General features: G+C 45.9%; 1 protein-coding gene across 1 annotated transcript; it reads right to left on the bottom strand.

Annotated features, from left to right (window-relative positions):
• Positions 1-128: 128 nt before the first annotated feature.
• nhsl1b (NHS-like 1b) lies at positions 129-14,493 on the bottom strand. Its single transcript, XM_015036808.1, has 4 exons — positions 14,239-14,493; positions 9,360-12,533; positions 8,064-8,202; positions 129-5,074 (listed from the first exon to the last, which is right to left on the bottom strand). The coding sequence occupies exons 1-4, from the start codon at positions 14,456-14,458 to the stop codon at positions 4,423-4,425; spliced, it is 4,185 nt and encodes a 1,394-aa protein (XP_014892294.1). The 5' UTR covers positions 14,459-14,493; the 3' UTR covers positions 129-4,422.
• Between the last annotated feature and the right edge of the window lie 217 nt (positions 14,494-14,710).

The raw sequence follows: 14,710 nt of genomic DNA on the forward strand, positions 1-14,710 counted from the left end.
CATTTGAAAATGATTTCAAACTTTTCCCATTTTTGCCACACTACACCAATTTTTTTTTTTTTTTTTTTTTTTTTACCAAAAACAGTCTGGCAGCATTTCTGTCCAGCACCCCAGAGTCAATATTTTGCAAAAAAAAAAAAAAAAACTTCCTTCTGTTGCAAGTCTTTTATGGTATTTACCTTCCAGTTTTGCCACATTTAATTGGACTCAGATGTAGAAATTGGCCGATTCTAACAGATGAATGAGCTTAGCTGTGAACCTCCACCACAATTTGAAGTCCACCCCGCCCAAGACGTTTAACCCCACCTTCCTATCAAAGCTCTCTGCATATAGGCTAAACGCCTCCATATAGTTTTCACCTGACCAGAACTCCCCCTTCCACATCATTGCTGTGTCCTCTGCATGGCTTGTGCAGACAAAAAAAAAAAGGGACTTCCTTCCTTTCTCTCAACACTCTCCCATAATGGCCAGATTCATTCAGAGCATGCAAATTCTCCCACCTGAGCTGTGAATCTCTTCAGCTCCTCCAGAGGTTCTCTTTTCTTTCCGCTCGGTCTGTTATCTAACGTCTTGATAAATGGAAAATGAACACAGATCATTCGCGTTGACTCATATTTTTATACTTTTACATCACTTGGCCCTGCTTTGAGAAATCCCAGCTTATCTGGTCTCAGACCTCAGCCGCAGCCTCTCCCATCAGATCCATTATGATTAATGACCGAGTCACTATTTCTGGACGCGTCACACCGCTGAAAACTCATTGTCATTTTTCTCTGGAGCTAGTGATGGATGAAGGCATATAAAGTTAGCAGGTGGTGCTGTGTGACTCAAACCCGCAACACTTTTAGATTTATAGTGTGTTGTCAATATTTACAGGAAGGCAGTCATAAGCACTAACATGAGCTTTTTATATGAGTAATTGTGTGATGCAATGTTCTTGATTAATTGTTTCCAATGTGATGTTGAATGTAAAGCGTTTTCATCAGTAATAAAGAGAACTAATCGATGTTCATGTTGTTTTTTTTTAACTTTTATCACATTTACCTCCACAATTCATTTGGTGACATTTAACTTGTGATGTGAAAACGTTCTGATTGCCCTCCACACTCCCGGCCATCGTGACCTTTTATCGGCCGGATCAGATCTTCGCCGCTGTTTGTGTTGCCCTCGTCTTCCTAAGCTTCGTCTCTGCTGAATCACTCGTTTTATTTATGGCTGGATTGTTCCCAATATCATGTTCAGACATTCAGCAGAATTTTTTGTTGTTTTGTTTTTCTCTTTTAGAACACAAACTCAGTTTAATGTAATTTAAGGTGCCCACTGAGGCGTAGCTGGAAACAAATACATAACATTCCTGTTTCAATCTCAATGCCAGAGTCGGGCATTTTTAGCTGCCACTCCGTGGAGGAATTGGTGAAGAATTAACTGAAACTTGAAAGTTGCCACCTGCATTCAACGGACCAAACAGTTACAAGCCTGCCATTGGATAATTACTGTGTGGTCGATGACGTTCCAGCTGGCTATGGGTGGACAAATGGCTGACATATGATGGATGGATGAACAGATGACAGGATATAAAAAATTTAAACTACAAGATTAGGAATAAAGTTTTGAAAATGTAAGTATCTTGAAAGATCAGCCGTGCTAATATTTATTTTTCCATCCTTATTCTGAATACTTTGAATTTAATAATTTCCCAGACTGTGTAAAAAAAAAAAAACCCTGGCTACGTACTTTATGCATAAATGGGTAATCCATTCGTCAATTACATGACGTGCAACACATTTTTCTTATGTTATGCTCAGTGTTTGTTTTAATTCGTCATCTAAATGTGACAAAGTTTACACAAATGAGCTTGCATGTATTAAAACCTGATAAATATCATATGTGTCAATATCTTACAGTGAAATATTCCTTTTTGAAGCATGACTAAAACACCAGACACAAGGAAAACAGGACATCAAATTTCCCTAAAAGCCTTTCAAGATTTTAACACGTTTAACGTGTACATTTTTAAAATCCACTAGCATCTCCTGGAGGAAGAAGAAAAAAACAAGGTAAGTGATCAACAATTCAAATGGCACCTAAACACCGACTGGTTTTCCAACACTGGGGATCCGGAGCAGCATGTTGACCAGGTTGCAGTATGTCGCATGGCTGGAAATATTCCAGATTACTCTGCTGATCTCTTTTTTTTTTTTTTTTTTAGTCGCACCCTGTGAAGATGCCGCGCAGATGCACGTGCTAACAGAAGGACAGCAGGAAGCGTCTGGAGTGTGATCAGAGCCGGGAGGGGAGGGTATTGATTCCCATCTGATGGCCAGATGGAGGCAGCTTGTGGAGGACAGGTGACTGCTGAATCACTCGAAACTGTATGAGGAGATCTGTTTTTCTGTTCCTCTGAGAATACCTTCCAGAAAGCTTTTTTTGTTTTTTTAAGTTTTTTACTGAACTGGTGGACAGTGTGGAGTCAGAACGGCTCACTGTTGCTCAGATCCCTAACGAGGATGACCAGGAGGAGATGTAACTGATGACCCCACAGAAGAGGAAAAAGGAGAGGAGGGGGTTGAGCTTTCCAGATGACCGAGGAGCATGGCATGACCACGGCGCTAATGAGGATATGATTTGGTGCGTCAGGCAGCCAGATGGCCCTGCATCACACACACACAGAGAACTGACATATTTAAATATCACCTTGTTTTTTTTATTTTTTATTTTATTACAGACGTACAAATGGAGCCTGGCACTTCACTCCCACCCCTATCTGCCAACCGGCCTCTAACAAAGCCGCAGAACTGAGATGTTTGCAAGCAAGCGCTCGGTCATCGCCACACAGAGGCTGAGAGGCACACAGGCTGGTACGGCTAGTACATCACATGCCTGTCAGTTCGGTTCATAAATCTGAAGGGAGCATATTTACCCAGCTGTGAGCCCCAGAAACAGATTTACACAAGTCAGGAATGAGGACAGGAGCAGTAGGAGGAATATTAACAGAAATGTCTGTATCAAACGCTCACGGCTCCTAAGCAACCTGGAAATCTATGGAGGCCTAGTGGTTTTTCCAGGTCTTGTACTTCCAGATTGTATTCTCAAATCCAGCTGTCTAAGTTTTGTACACATCCATCATCTGTTGGTTCATCAGTCCATTGTAAATCGGGACCATCCATTCGTCAATCTATCCATCCGTCCGTCCAACATTCGATCATCAATGTTACATATTTAATTCCTGAGCACAGAAAATTATTGCCAAAGTAATTCTTTGTATTTATACAGCAATCTAAATGTAAAAAAGTATAGAGTACTGAAATTTGACATGAGAACTATGAAGTAACCCTCCTTATAATGAATAAGGAACAAAATCCCAACGCCCTGCAACGAGAAATAAACGATGTAGAAGTAAACACGGGGCTCTAAAATGTTATAGTTTGTAAAACAATTAGTCAGACATCGTAAAAAGAAATCATTTAAGCTCTACAAACATCAAACAGATTTGTTGCCAGACAAAAACACACCCTCAGGCAGAGTTCAGATTAACAGCCAGTTCTGTTTAATAATAAACTCTTTGGTTACCCACATGAAAACTAAAAGACCTGGACAATAAAATAAGATCTTTTAATATACATTTACAGGTTCATATTTAACTCCCAAACACAACTCATAACTAAAACGATCTTTAAAACATAATTCAAAGTCACAAACAGAAACAGATCTATGCACAGTGCAAAGTCTACAAACTAAAAGTCAAGATTTGTTTTTTTTTTGTTGTTTTTTTCATCCAGCCTTGGTATCGTCCTCATTGATCCCATCTCTAGGTGGCAGCACTGAGCCCCTCTGCACGTCCCGTGGACCACTCAACACATTAACGGCGTGAGCACAAAGTAAAAAAAGCTGGTGTTTCTACAGTTGAAGGTGTACCGTCGGGCTTTCTGTCTGCTGTACCTGCTCCTCCATTCACTTAGACTCTGTAAACAGTGCTGCTTTCAGTCACTTTCGAAAGCCAGTCAGCGAAACACAGAAAGTTTTTACAAGCTGAGCAAAAACCACGTCTTTACATTCCAGCCTTTTCAAAAACCACAGCTGCAAAGTCAAATGTTTACAACTCTGATTCCTTCAATTCACCTTAGCTTGCCCCCAAATGCTTGTTCTTTAATTAAACTAGAGGGATGATTAAAACATTTAAATAAAAAGACACCAGATGTTAAAGAACCACTTCTTTTAACAGGAGGTGAGTCACTAGAAGACTGAGTGAAATCATAGGAGCAGAGCCATTTTCCCCCACTTCAGACAGGTTTGCGTGGTTCGTGATCAGGTGACCACCGGCATCAGATCCCTCCTTCAGAGGCAGCGCAAAGGGGGCTGGAGTTCGGGGATGCCCCTCTTCGGACCCCCCTTCCAGGTTATGTTCCACGTGAGCTCAGCTCTTCAAGTGCCATTGGAGTCCGTGAGCACGGGGAGAGTCCGGACCGCTGGGTTGGACAGATCTTCGGCGGTTTCTCCGTTCTCGTTCTCAGCCAGCTCTCCTTCGCGCTCGCAGATCACGGTCATGGGGCTGCTGAGGATTCTGTTCCGGGCGTTGTATTTGCTGCTGGCGGCAGACGGCGGCGTGCGAGAGCGTCCGTACTTTGAGATGCCCATCGAGTAGGGCGAGGACGTCGGCGACGACAGGCCCTCGTAGCGGCTCCACTCCACTTCGGATGCCCTCTTGCCTCGGCTGGGAGAGCTGGAGGGGCTGTTGGGGGTCATCGGTGAGGTGGGCGAACCCAGAGCGGGGTCCAACGCGCCATCCGAGCGTGTTCGCTGGAAGCGAGGGTCAGTGGAGCGAAGCATCTCGGCGGCAGACATCCTGAAACTGGTCTCGGAGCGGCTTCCCTTCTTGAGGAGGAGGGCCTTGAAGGAGTCGCTGCTGGTGGAGGTCTTGCGGAGGTTGCGCTGGATCGAGCCCGCCTGGCGGGGCAGCGATGACGCCGCCCCCGGAGACAGGCTGGTGGGGGTCGACGGTGGAGACTGGGGCTGGCTCCCAGTTCGGGACTTTTCTTCTTCAGACTCCCTATGTCCCAGAATCTTCCGCTTGGACCTGCGGACACAAAGACGACTTTGGCTTCACTATATGTTTAGAGGAACGGTGAGTTCAAGGGTTAAATTAACAACAACAACAAGTACATTAAATCTAAGTACAACACATGTAAAACTTTATTAAAAATTGAGGGGATTTCAGGTATCACTCAGTGCCTGTCATTCAAGTTCTTCTGACAGGGCTGTTTGGTACTTTGCATACGCCGGCCGCTACAACAAATTTTGCTGGACAACAAATATTGTTTTGAGACGTTTTTCAAGAAATGTATTGATAATGTCATAATAATCATAATGACGCCCTCTCAAAGACTAATAAACATCCTTTTCGCACTGAACAATCGAGTCAATTTACGCCTTTCAAGAAATAAAATGGAAATAATTATGTATAAAACAATGCAGAAACTCCGTAGAGCACCGTTTGTACCTTCTCACCTCTGCTATATTTTCATCAGCACTTTGCAGCCTTGCTCTACACTGCAGAAGGAAAACTACAGCAGGTTTATTGCACCTCTGAGACGGCAGAACCTTGGTACTTTAAAGGAGACTCTGAGTTAATGTTTTGTTCTTCCGTTTTATTAATGAAATTTAAATAGACACGTATCTGCTGCTTCGTCTAAAGATTAAGTCAATACAAACTGGAATGAGTTAAAATTAATATAATTATTTTAGTTAAATCAGTTTCAGATGAAATAGTCTAGAAATTGATAGAATTCAACTAATTTTAATGAGTAGATTTAGTATTAAAAAAAAAAAAACTGGTTAAACGCTTTACACAATTCTTACTTAGAAATAATGATTAATCTACCTCAAAGCAGTTTTATTGGTTTGCTTTACCAGGTTAGCAACGCAAAACAAGAGTAAGTTGTTAGGTTTTGGTAGCAACATAGAAAAAAAAACAATTTGAAGCAACCTTAAACACTTTACTCAAAATGTAAGCACTTTTAAAACAAAACACCAGGTTCAACTGCAGTGTCTTTAAGGATTTCAAGCACCGGTGGGGATCTTCAGAACCTTTTTACAGAGTTACAGGATATTTGTCTGTTGTGCACCACTAAATAGTGTACAGAGTAAAATTTCCATTCAAACCAAAGTGATTAAAATCAGAACACTAGAGTAAATGTTTTATTTAAAAGAGTCTGATCCCATGCCCCCAGTACGCCTAGCAGCGCCTCTGTGAGAACGTAATTAAATGCATTGAAAATGCAGAGTGGGAACCTGATGCTCAAGGTACCGATACGTGAAGGACATATATAGAATCTGTAATCCTCTAGTCTTCGCAAAAAAATCCTCTATTTAGAAACAGGAGGGGGAAAAAGAAAGAAAAAATAAAGCTCTCGCTGAAGGTCATAAGAGGGAGGACTGAAAACATGATCGATTATTGGAGGAATCTCACTTCAAAATGCATTTTTGGCCTAAATTAGATCTCATCCCTGCAGACTCCCTCTGCAAGTCGCTGTTGTCACCTGAGCATTGCATAAGATAGGGAACCTGAATTCGGCGGACCGTGATAACGGCACACTGAACAGCATCAACAGTTCTAGAGGTGAAAACATGTGCAATATGAGACCGAGCTCCGAGCACGCCATCGATCTCTTCCCCCTGGCCGGTTTGGAGTGTTTTATTTCAGGTAAGTTTTCTGCTTGGGCTCTGAAGACTTTTCACACAGAAAGTTCATCAGTAACTAAAAAAAAAAAAAACCCCACAGAAACCAGATGTGAAAGCTAAAAATAACTTGGTGTCTCCCAGCTTCAATTGCTTGGTCAGAGTTTAAACTCGGCTAATTTTTCCTTTACTGTCTCCAGTCAGCGATTGCCTTGAAAATTCAGGATTTTTTTTTTTTCCTCTGATGATCAAAGGCATTAGATTAAAATCTTTTATTGGTTTAATAAAAATCAGATAGAGGTTAGCGATAGAGGTTAATGAATCCTTCATCTCCTTTTTGCTCGACACTACTACCTCTATTAAGCAACCTGCTGCGCACATCTTTTTCGTCCCAAGAAAAAGAAACAGTCACTGAACGTGTGTCGCCTCAACATGTCCAATTCGTTTTAAATTTCTGCCCATTTTGCTGCTAAAAACCTCCAATTGTGATCACTAACAGGTGTAAAAAAAATCCCTAAATGTCTAGCACTTCCAGAAATCCTAATGTGAAATTATTCTTTACGCTCCGTCCCCCCTCCGGAGGTGTTGTGGAGGAGGAGTGTGCCAAACAAATACAAATAACTCGCCTGCGAGCTGCATGCAGTCTTCATCTTTAATTAGGCTGCACGACAACAACACACCACCACACTTGTACACGTGACGCAACGGGTGCCATGAACGCACCGAAAAACCCCTCTTCTGAGCGGAGATAAAAATCCTGCGAAAATGAAACGCTGTGAAGCTCAGGGAGAAGTCCGACTGCCGCTGCCGTCGCACGTGACCGTGGAGCACAAACTGGCGGGCTGCATGGGATATTTATGCGGAGCAAGGCAGAGCAACGTATGCAGAATGTGTCACAGAGAGCAGAAACGTGAAGACTGAAGATGGGAAAGTCTCCAGTGGCCTCTAACCTAGATTAGGACTTGAGGGTGTTCAATAGTTAATAATAAATGAAGAAACTGTCTTTCCCCCCCCCCCTCCTCTCCTGTTGAGAGTGAGCAATGATAATGTGACTAAATGAGCACAGATGCCTTCATGAACATTTAATGAATCATTTCGGCTTCTGAAATATCACGTCTTGTCGTTAAACTGCCCGGAAAAGGCTTGCTTCAACGCTGGACGGTGTTGGATTGCTAAAGTTATATCGGAGAGGTGAAGGGGTGGAGGCGGAGGGAAAGAAATCGACTCCTGAAGGGTGATGGAGAGGAAAGGAGCTCATCGGTTTGTGAGGAAGAGGGAATTGGATGTTGAGCAGAAGGTTCGGATAAACAAGACGCGGCTCAGGAGAACGAATTACATTTCTGAAGTTGGCCCCTGAGATTTGTGGGGGAGTTGTGATGAGTTCCTACCTGTGAATCACAGCAAAGAGGTCCTCGGTGGTTCTGGGTCGGGTAGCGGTAGGAGTAGGGGTCACCATGTTCTTCTCGGACGCCTCGTTCACTGACGGGGCCGGAGACGATTCAGCCGTGCTGGGTTCAAAAACCTCACCTGAGTGGGGGGAGGGGGGAAAGGCAACTTATTTACATCTTCACACAACAAACAAGACAAAAAAAAAAAAAAAAACACGGTCATGTCTCCATCTTGTCGCTTTAACCTGGCGATATCCAAAGGGGTGGAATCCCTGACTGTCCTCTTACGTTCTCCTCCACTCCATATGTCGCCTTCTCATCCTTCCCTCACTCAGGTCTGAGCATCAACTGCCTGCAGTCACAGTTTACACTCGCCCCGTCCTCCCCTTCATCCTCTCTACAGGATCAGTTCCCCTCCCTCCACTCCACCATGTAGCCCCTCCCCCCGCCGATCTCCCCTCCAACCACAAAACAGCGTCTCCCCTGGGACACGTGCCCCCATCCTTACCTCATACGAAGAGAGAGAGAGAGAGAGGGGAGGAGGGGTGGACCGGGCCAGAAAGGACCGATTTAGGAAAACGGAGTATGGAAGAATAGCCCAGAAAAAAAAAGAAAGAGAAAGTGGATATTTGGACCGAGAGTGGTTTATAATTCCCTTTTGCAGAGTCAAATATCAAGTTCTCAGTCTATTTTTAGCCTTTTCTTAAAGTTTTAAACAAAAAGGAATTAAAGGCATGCAGAAGGCTCAATAAGAGTAGGATGGATGGATGGATGGAGAGCAGGACAGATGTATAAATAAATGCCCTGACAGATGGGTTAAAGATTAGATAGTTGGATGGATGGGTTGAAGGATGGAGGGAAAGCTAAATGCAACTTTTAGACAATGAGTTTGGAAATCAAGCCTGGCAACACAATTATATTTCCAGCTCTCTTTTTTCACACTTTTGATTTTCACTTCTTTTTTTTCACACTTCAGATCTGAAAGGAAAATCCATGCTTTTCCAGCCTTTGTTGGAACTTTCCAGAGAGAGTGTGGTGGGATGGGTGGGGGAAACAGGAAGTGTGTGTGTAAAGGAGGAGAAAGTCTGATTTTATGCAGCAGCACTGCTGGCCCAGTGATAAGCCACAGCATTTAATTTTCATAACCAGAAAAAAAATAAATAAATCTAATTTCAACTCAAACAGCAGCCAGCAGCTCAACTTCTAACCATAGAAGATTATCAAATAAAGCTTAAGTGTTTCTGGCATTAGAGTCTATCCTGTTAAAAATGAATACAAAATTGAATTGACACTCACCTATATCATCATCCTTGGAGCTGATGGACCCAGTGGTGCTACTCAGTCCGTCTTCCTCCTCCTCCTCCTCTTCTTCTTCGTCAGGAGCCTCTCCATTTGCAAGTTCATGATCGACACTTGTGTCTTCACTTGTACAGCAGGAGTCATCCTGGTCTGGTGATGTCTCACCTCTCCCTGACAGCTCAAAGCTTTCTTGAGTATCCTCCTCTTCCTGTTCCTCACTCTGCTCTATCACCTCCTCCTCTATCTGCCTGGGTGGTGCATCCACTTGGTCATCTGCTTGGGTTAGAGGAGTTGCATCCCGAAGCTGCGGCTGGACATGTTCGCCTGGGCTAAACGGTAATATCAGAGAAACTTTGGGTTTCTTGGCAACGGCTGGGGGCTTTTGTTTGATGGGGGAGCTACGTTCCTTGTTTTCTTCACCGTTTAGCATACGGTAACTCTGCTCTTCGGTTTCCCCGTTGATGGGAGCGCCATCTGGTGTTTCATCTGTGAAGCTGCAGTCCAGTGACAGCTCTTCCAGAAGCTGCGACACGGGTGACGGCGGGGCCTTGAGCAAATCCTGTTCTGGTGAGCCAGTCAACGAGGTTAGTACAGTGGGATGACCTTGAGAGTAAGACAACTCCTGGTCCTGATGTTTCAGACCCAAAATGGTTTCCAGACTCGTTTCGATGTTGTCTGGTTTACTGTTGAGTTCATTCTCTGGCCGTCTAACTGAGCGGAGCTGAACACTCTGCAGCGCAAACGGGGTGATCAAGGGCTTCGGCGACTTTGAGGGGCTATTGGAAAGGTCTGCCTTAGGAGGATCTTTTGCTGTCTTCTTAGGAGGAGAGGTACACACTGAAGCAAAAGCAGGAAGTGGAGGAGGTGGAGGGGGCCCTATGGCAGGGAGAGGCGGGGGAGGGGGTGGACTGAGGCTCCCATTGAAAGATGAGCTAGTATGGATTAGCATGTCTGGGGACGGTGGAGGAGGGAATTCTGGGGAAGTGGAGTGAGCAGGGAAAGAAATATCCTGCGGAGGTGGAGGAGTAGAACTTGGAGGGGGAGGGAAGGGCGGAGGTGCATTTAGAGGGGTGGTGGGAGCTGAGGAGGAGAACAGCAGTGGCGGAGGTGGTGGAGGGGGACCAGAGCACTTCAGACTGTCTGAGGTGTTGGAGGACAGCGATGTAGAGGAGGATGAGACAGAAACCGAGGAAAGGAGAGACGACTTTCTCTCCGGGACTTTCGGTCTAGGTTTTCCGCCCGACGGAGACATGGACCTGACGAATGCGGGTACCGGCGTTCCAGCTGTGGGGGTGTTGGACTGACTGGAATAGCCGCTGGATGGCGAGGTGAGTCTGTGCACCCGGTCCGGTGAAGAGTTGGAGGGTTTGCTCTTTGCAGACACCTCTACTTCCTGAGATGGAGCCCCCTGTGTCTGAACTGCTTTCTGAAACTTTCCTGGATGACCCCCAGCTGTGACCCTATCTGCAGCGTGGCCAGGAGGTGTCTGGACCCTCTGGTCAACTTGGCTGCGTGGGTAGTCCGAGTAGTATCCCCAGGACTCGGCATAGTCAGAACGCAAGCTGCTGGTGTCACTGGGGGTGGGCGTGACGTGGCAGAGAGAGTACACGCTTGGCATGCCAACACCGTTGGCGCTGGCTGCAAGCGAGGCTGCAGAGCTACCTGCACTGATGCTGCTCTGACTGCGTGACCGCATCACCCAAGGGTCATCATAGTCACTGCTTGGGCTGTGCGACGGTGAGGAGGGCGAAGCACCCTTTCCCTTTCCTTCTCTCAGTCCCATCTGTAAGCTTTGTTGCAAGCTAGCAATCAAAGTCTCACTGAGCATACTGCCATTCGGCATATTAGCACCGCTAATGGCGGCAACGCCTCCTAGGGGCTTCTTTGCTGCAGGCTTGCGTCTCAGAGAGTCTGTGCGAGTCGGGGGAGGCGGGGGCTTCCTGGACTTGCGGAGGGAGATGCTGCGGGAGAGGGAGCGGTCGCTGTAGAGGCTTCCAGAGTCTTCCTCACCGACCATCGCGCGACACTCATACATGCTGTGTCTGGAGGTTCGCCCAGCTGTGGCGCCATGCCCGCTACCGTGACTTCGGGAGCGTAGACCCGAATCCAGGTGCATAGAGGTGTAGTACCCATCGTTATCCTGAGAGTAGAGGGAGCTTGAGTCGGTGGTGGTCCTGGAGGAGTGTTCCAAGCTACTGTAGAGCTGGTTGATTGGGGTTGAGCAGCTGGAGGTCAGGGTGCGGTGTGGAGTCATCACATTTTCAGGCGTGTCGTAGATCCAATTCTCTTCTGGTAGGCAGGACGGCGGAGTGGGGGCCAGGGTGCTGCGGCTGTGGATGCTGCTGTCTGAGTGACCCGACTCACTAGCTGGCCTGGCAGGTGTGAGACAAATGTCCTGAGGTGTGTGCGTGGGGGTGGAAGTGGCCAAGGCTGGGCTGTGGCTGAAAGCGGTTGGACTGGACATCAAATGGTCGGTGTTGGTGGAGGAAGCCTGGCTGAGTGCTCGAGACATGGGGTAAGCTGAAACTGACTGACTGGAGGTCTTGAGGCTAATCACTTCAGTCGAGCTAGACAGCGTGGCACTGGGGATGTAGGAAGTGGAATAAGCAGCATGAGGGGAGACGACGCACGCCGTGCTGCCACCCCACTCAGCAGGGTGCGTCCCCCTCACTTCTTGAGACTTGGGCCTGGGTAAAGAGTTCATCCTCGGAGTATTCCTCATGTGCACCACTGTGTCGTCAACCTGAAGCTTCCCAATCTGCCTCTGAGGCTGGTCCTCTGGCTTTTTGGGCGTGCTGCTATAGATGGGCTCAGCACTGAGGGACACTCTGGCACCTTGTCGAGGGAGGCTGTGAAAACGGGAGAGGTCACCGTTAAACAGGTGGGGCATCATTACGACCCCCGAGCTGTCGCTGCTGGAGATGGAGATGCTTCCTGTGGAAGAGGAAGCAGATATGCCGGCCATCTGAGCGGCAATCCCCTGTCCTCTCTGCGCCCGGATTCTCCTCATAGACGGGGGGACGATCTTCACTTCCTCCGTCTGGCAGCTCGAGTCTCTGGTCTCTGAATGTCGGAGAGTTGAGTTGACGCTCCCCACTCGGCCCAGAGTGGAGTACTGTCCTGGGATGAACATGGACTGTGGCCGAAGTTCTCCGCCTCGCCCTTTAGCTGCTGTGGTGGGGGGGGGGAAAGAAACATGTGATGGTGAAATATCTTTTCTCCGGTTCAACAGAGCCTTCTTCTCATCGGACCGGACTTTCAGATGAACTGGTCACAAAACGAGATTACTAATTCGATTTAGCATAACCTTGTCGCATGCGTTAATAGAATCTGGTCTTTGTCATTAACGAGGAAATGATGATGGGAGACACTCTCCACTACACTTCCTCTCTGAATCTTATTGTAGCTCAGCCTGATAGATTACCGACCACTTCACCCGCATTAACATTTACACAAAAGACACATGAGCGTGCATGTGCATTGCAAACATGCTCATCCAAGATCAGAAACCCAAGAACATGCACCGAATGAAGATACACAAAAAAATACGCATACTAACCATACTGGCTTGTGCACAGTCTGAGGAGTGAATGTACAGAGAGAGGATGTCTAATTTCATTTATGGTGGCTCTCCTGTTGATGTTTGTGTTCGCGCACTCACTCCTGCGTACTTTCCTTTCTCCCTCCTCCTTCTGTCTCCTCACCACGCATACACCCTCTCCCTTCCTTCGCTAAAAGCTGGACTGACAGCCTGGCTGCTGCTTCTGCTGCAATAGATAGATTAAGCTACATCTCTACTTTGCAGGCAGCTCCAGTGCTAAAGGAGGGAGGGGACACAGCAGCGGGACAATTTCCCCGGAGCGAGCTCTGCCGACACTCAGACGCTGTAGTCAAAGGGGGCACTAACCAGACTTTAAAGCTCCGTTCCAATCTATCCTGATTGATCTCGGGGACCAAAGAAAGAAAGGGGGACGTGAAATGCTGCAACCATGTGACAACTGAGGGAAATGTAAACATTAGTCATGCTGCACTGTCAGAGCACTGTGTCAGCTTAAAGAGCTTAGTGTCGCTTAACAAACAGAAGAGTAACTAAGGTTAGAGGAGCACATAACCTTTTTATAGGAATGGCTCAGATCTTGGAGAGTCATTTATTCTGAAGCACAAATTCCAGAAACAAAACACCTAATGTCACTAGACAAAAAAAAAAAAAAAACTCTATGAAAGCAAAATTATAACCACAAAAAAGACTTGAAGCTTCTATAACTGGCTGCAGGCTCAGTTTAACTGGGTGGAGGAGAGCAGAACTCCAACACTGAAATATGAGCAGCTGTGAGGCTTTTGTCCATTACCAGTAACTTAAAATTTATACACATTGAACTTTTTCACATTTTGTCATTACACCCATGAACCTCAATGGAATATAATGGGATTTTATGTGACAGGCCCACACAAAAAGTCGTGACCAATCTTGAAGGGGAAGGAAATTCCAAAACATTTTCCTTGGATAAAATGTTTGACAAGGAAAAATCTGAAAAGTGTGGTCTACATTTGCTTTCACTCCCTTCTAAACAAAATTCAGTGCAACCACAATGACCTTTAGAAGTCACCTAATTAATATATAGTGTATGTTTTATTTAATCGCAGTATAAATTCAGAGGTTCTGTGAAGAGCTCAGTGTTTTTCAAAGTGGGGGATGAAATAATTCACTATAGCAAGACACACTGTCTCTCTTTATATAAAAAAGAAAAGATAACCCACCCGGCATGGCTATGTTGGTTAAAAAAAAAAAGAGAGAGAGAAAGCTTTCAATGGTTGTGACAGAGTGCAGGATGCTCATGCAGAGAGTTAGCACAGAGGGCTCCGCAGAGATCCGTACCTAGCTCCTGGTTGATGTTGTCAGGCAGCCCTGATATAGTCTTTCTGCGTTTGACCTTCTTGGGCCGGCGGGGCACGGTGTCAGTGTTAATGAGGGAGCGCCGGATGCTCGCCTGGCGGTCAAACACTGCCCCTGGAGGCCGGGAGGGCGAGAGCAAAGGCAGGCAAGACACACAGGCAAACAGCACTCGGTTAGTCAGAAGGAACAAACTCAACGACATGCAGAGGGTTTCAGGGTTTTTGAAAAGCTCAACATGCAACATCAACAGGTCAGGAAGTGAGAGTAAGTTCAAACATTAAAGTATTTGCTATTCCTAAAGCTTTAAAAACGGATTAATTTAATCTATCAAATGTATAATTGAGACTTAAATCCAACCAGAATTTCTGAACTGTCCCAGTATTTTTGCAGAGAGCAAATATACACAATAAGGCCAATACATTAAATGCATTGTAATTATTCACTTAACCTACAA

This window comes from Poecilia latipinna, unplaced genomic scaffold, assembly GCF_001443285.1.
Source record: "Poecilia latipinna isolate Pla-1442-1.1 unplaced genomic scaffold, P_latipinna-1.0 Scaffold381, whole genome shotgun sequence".
Taxonomy (NCBI): Eukaryota; Metazoa; Chordata; class Actinopteri; order Cyprinodontiformes; family Poeciliidae; genus Poecilia; species Poecilia latipinna.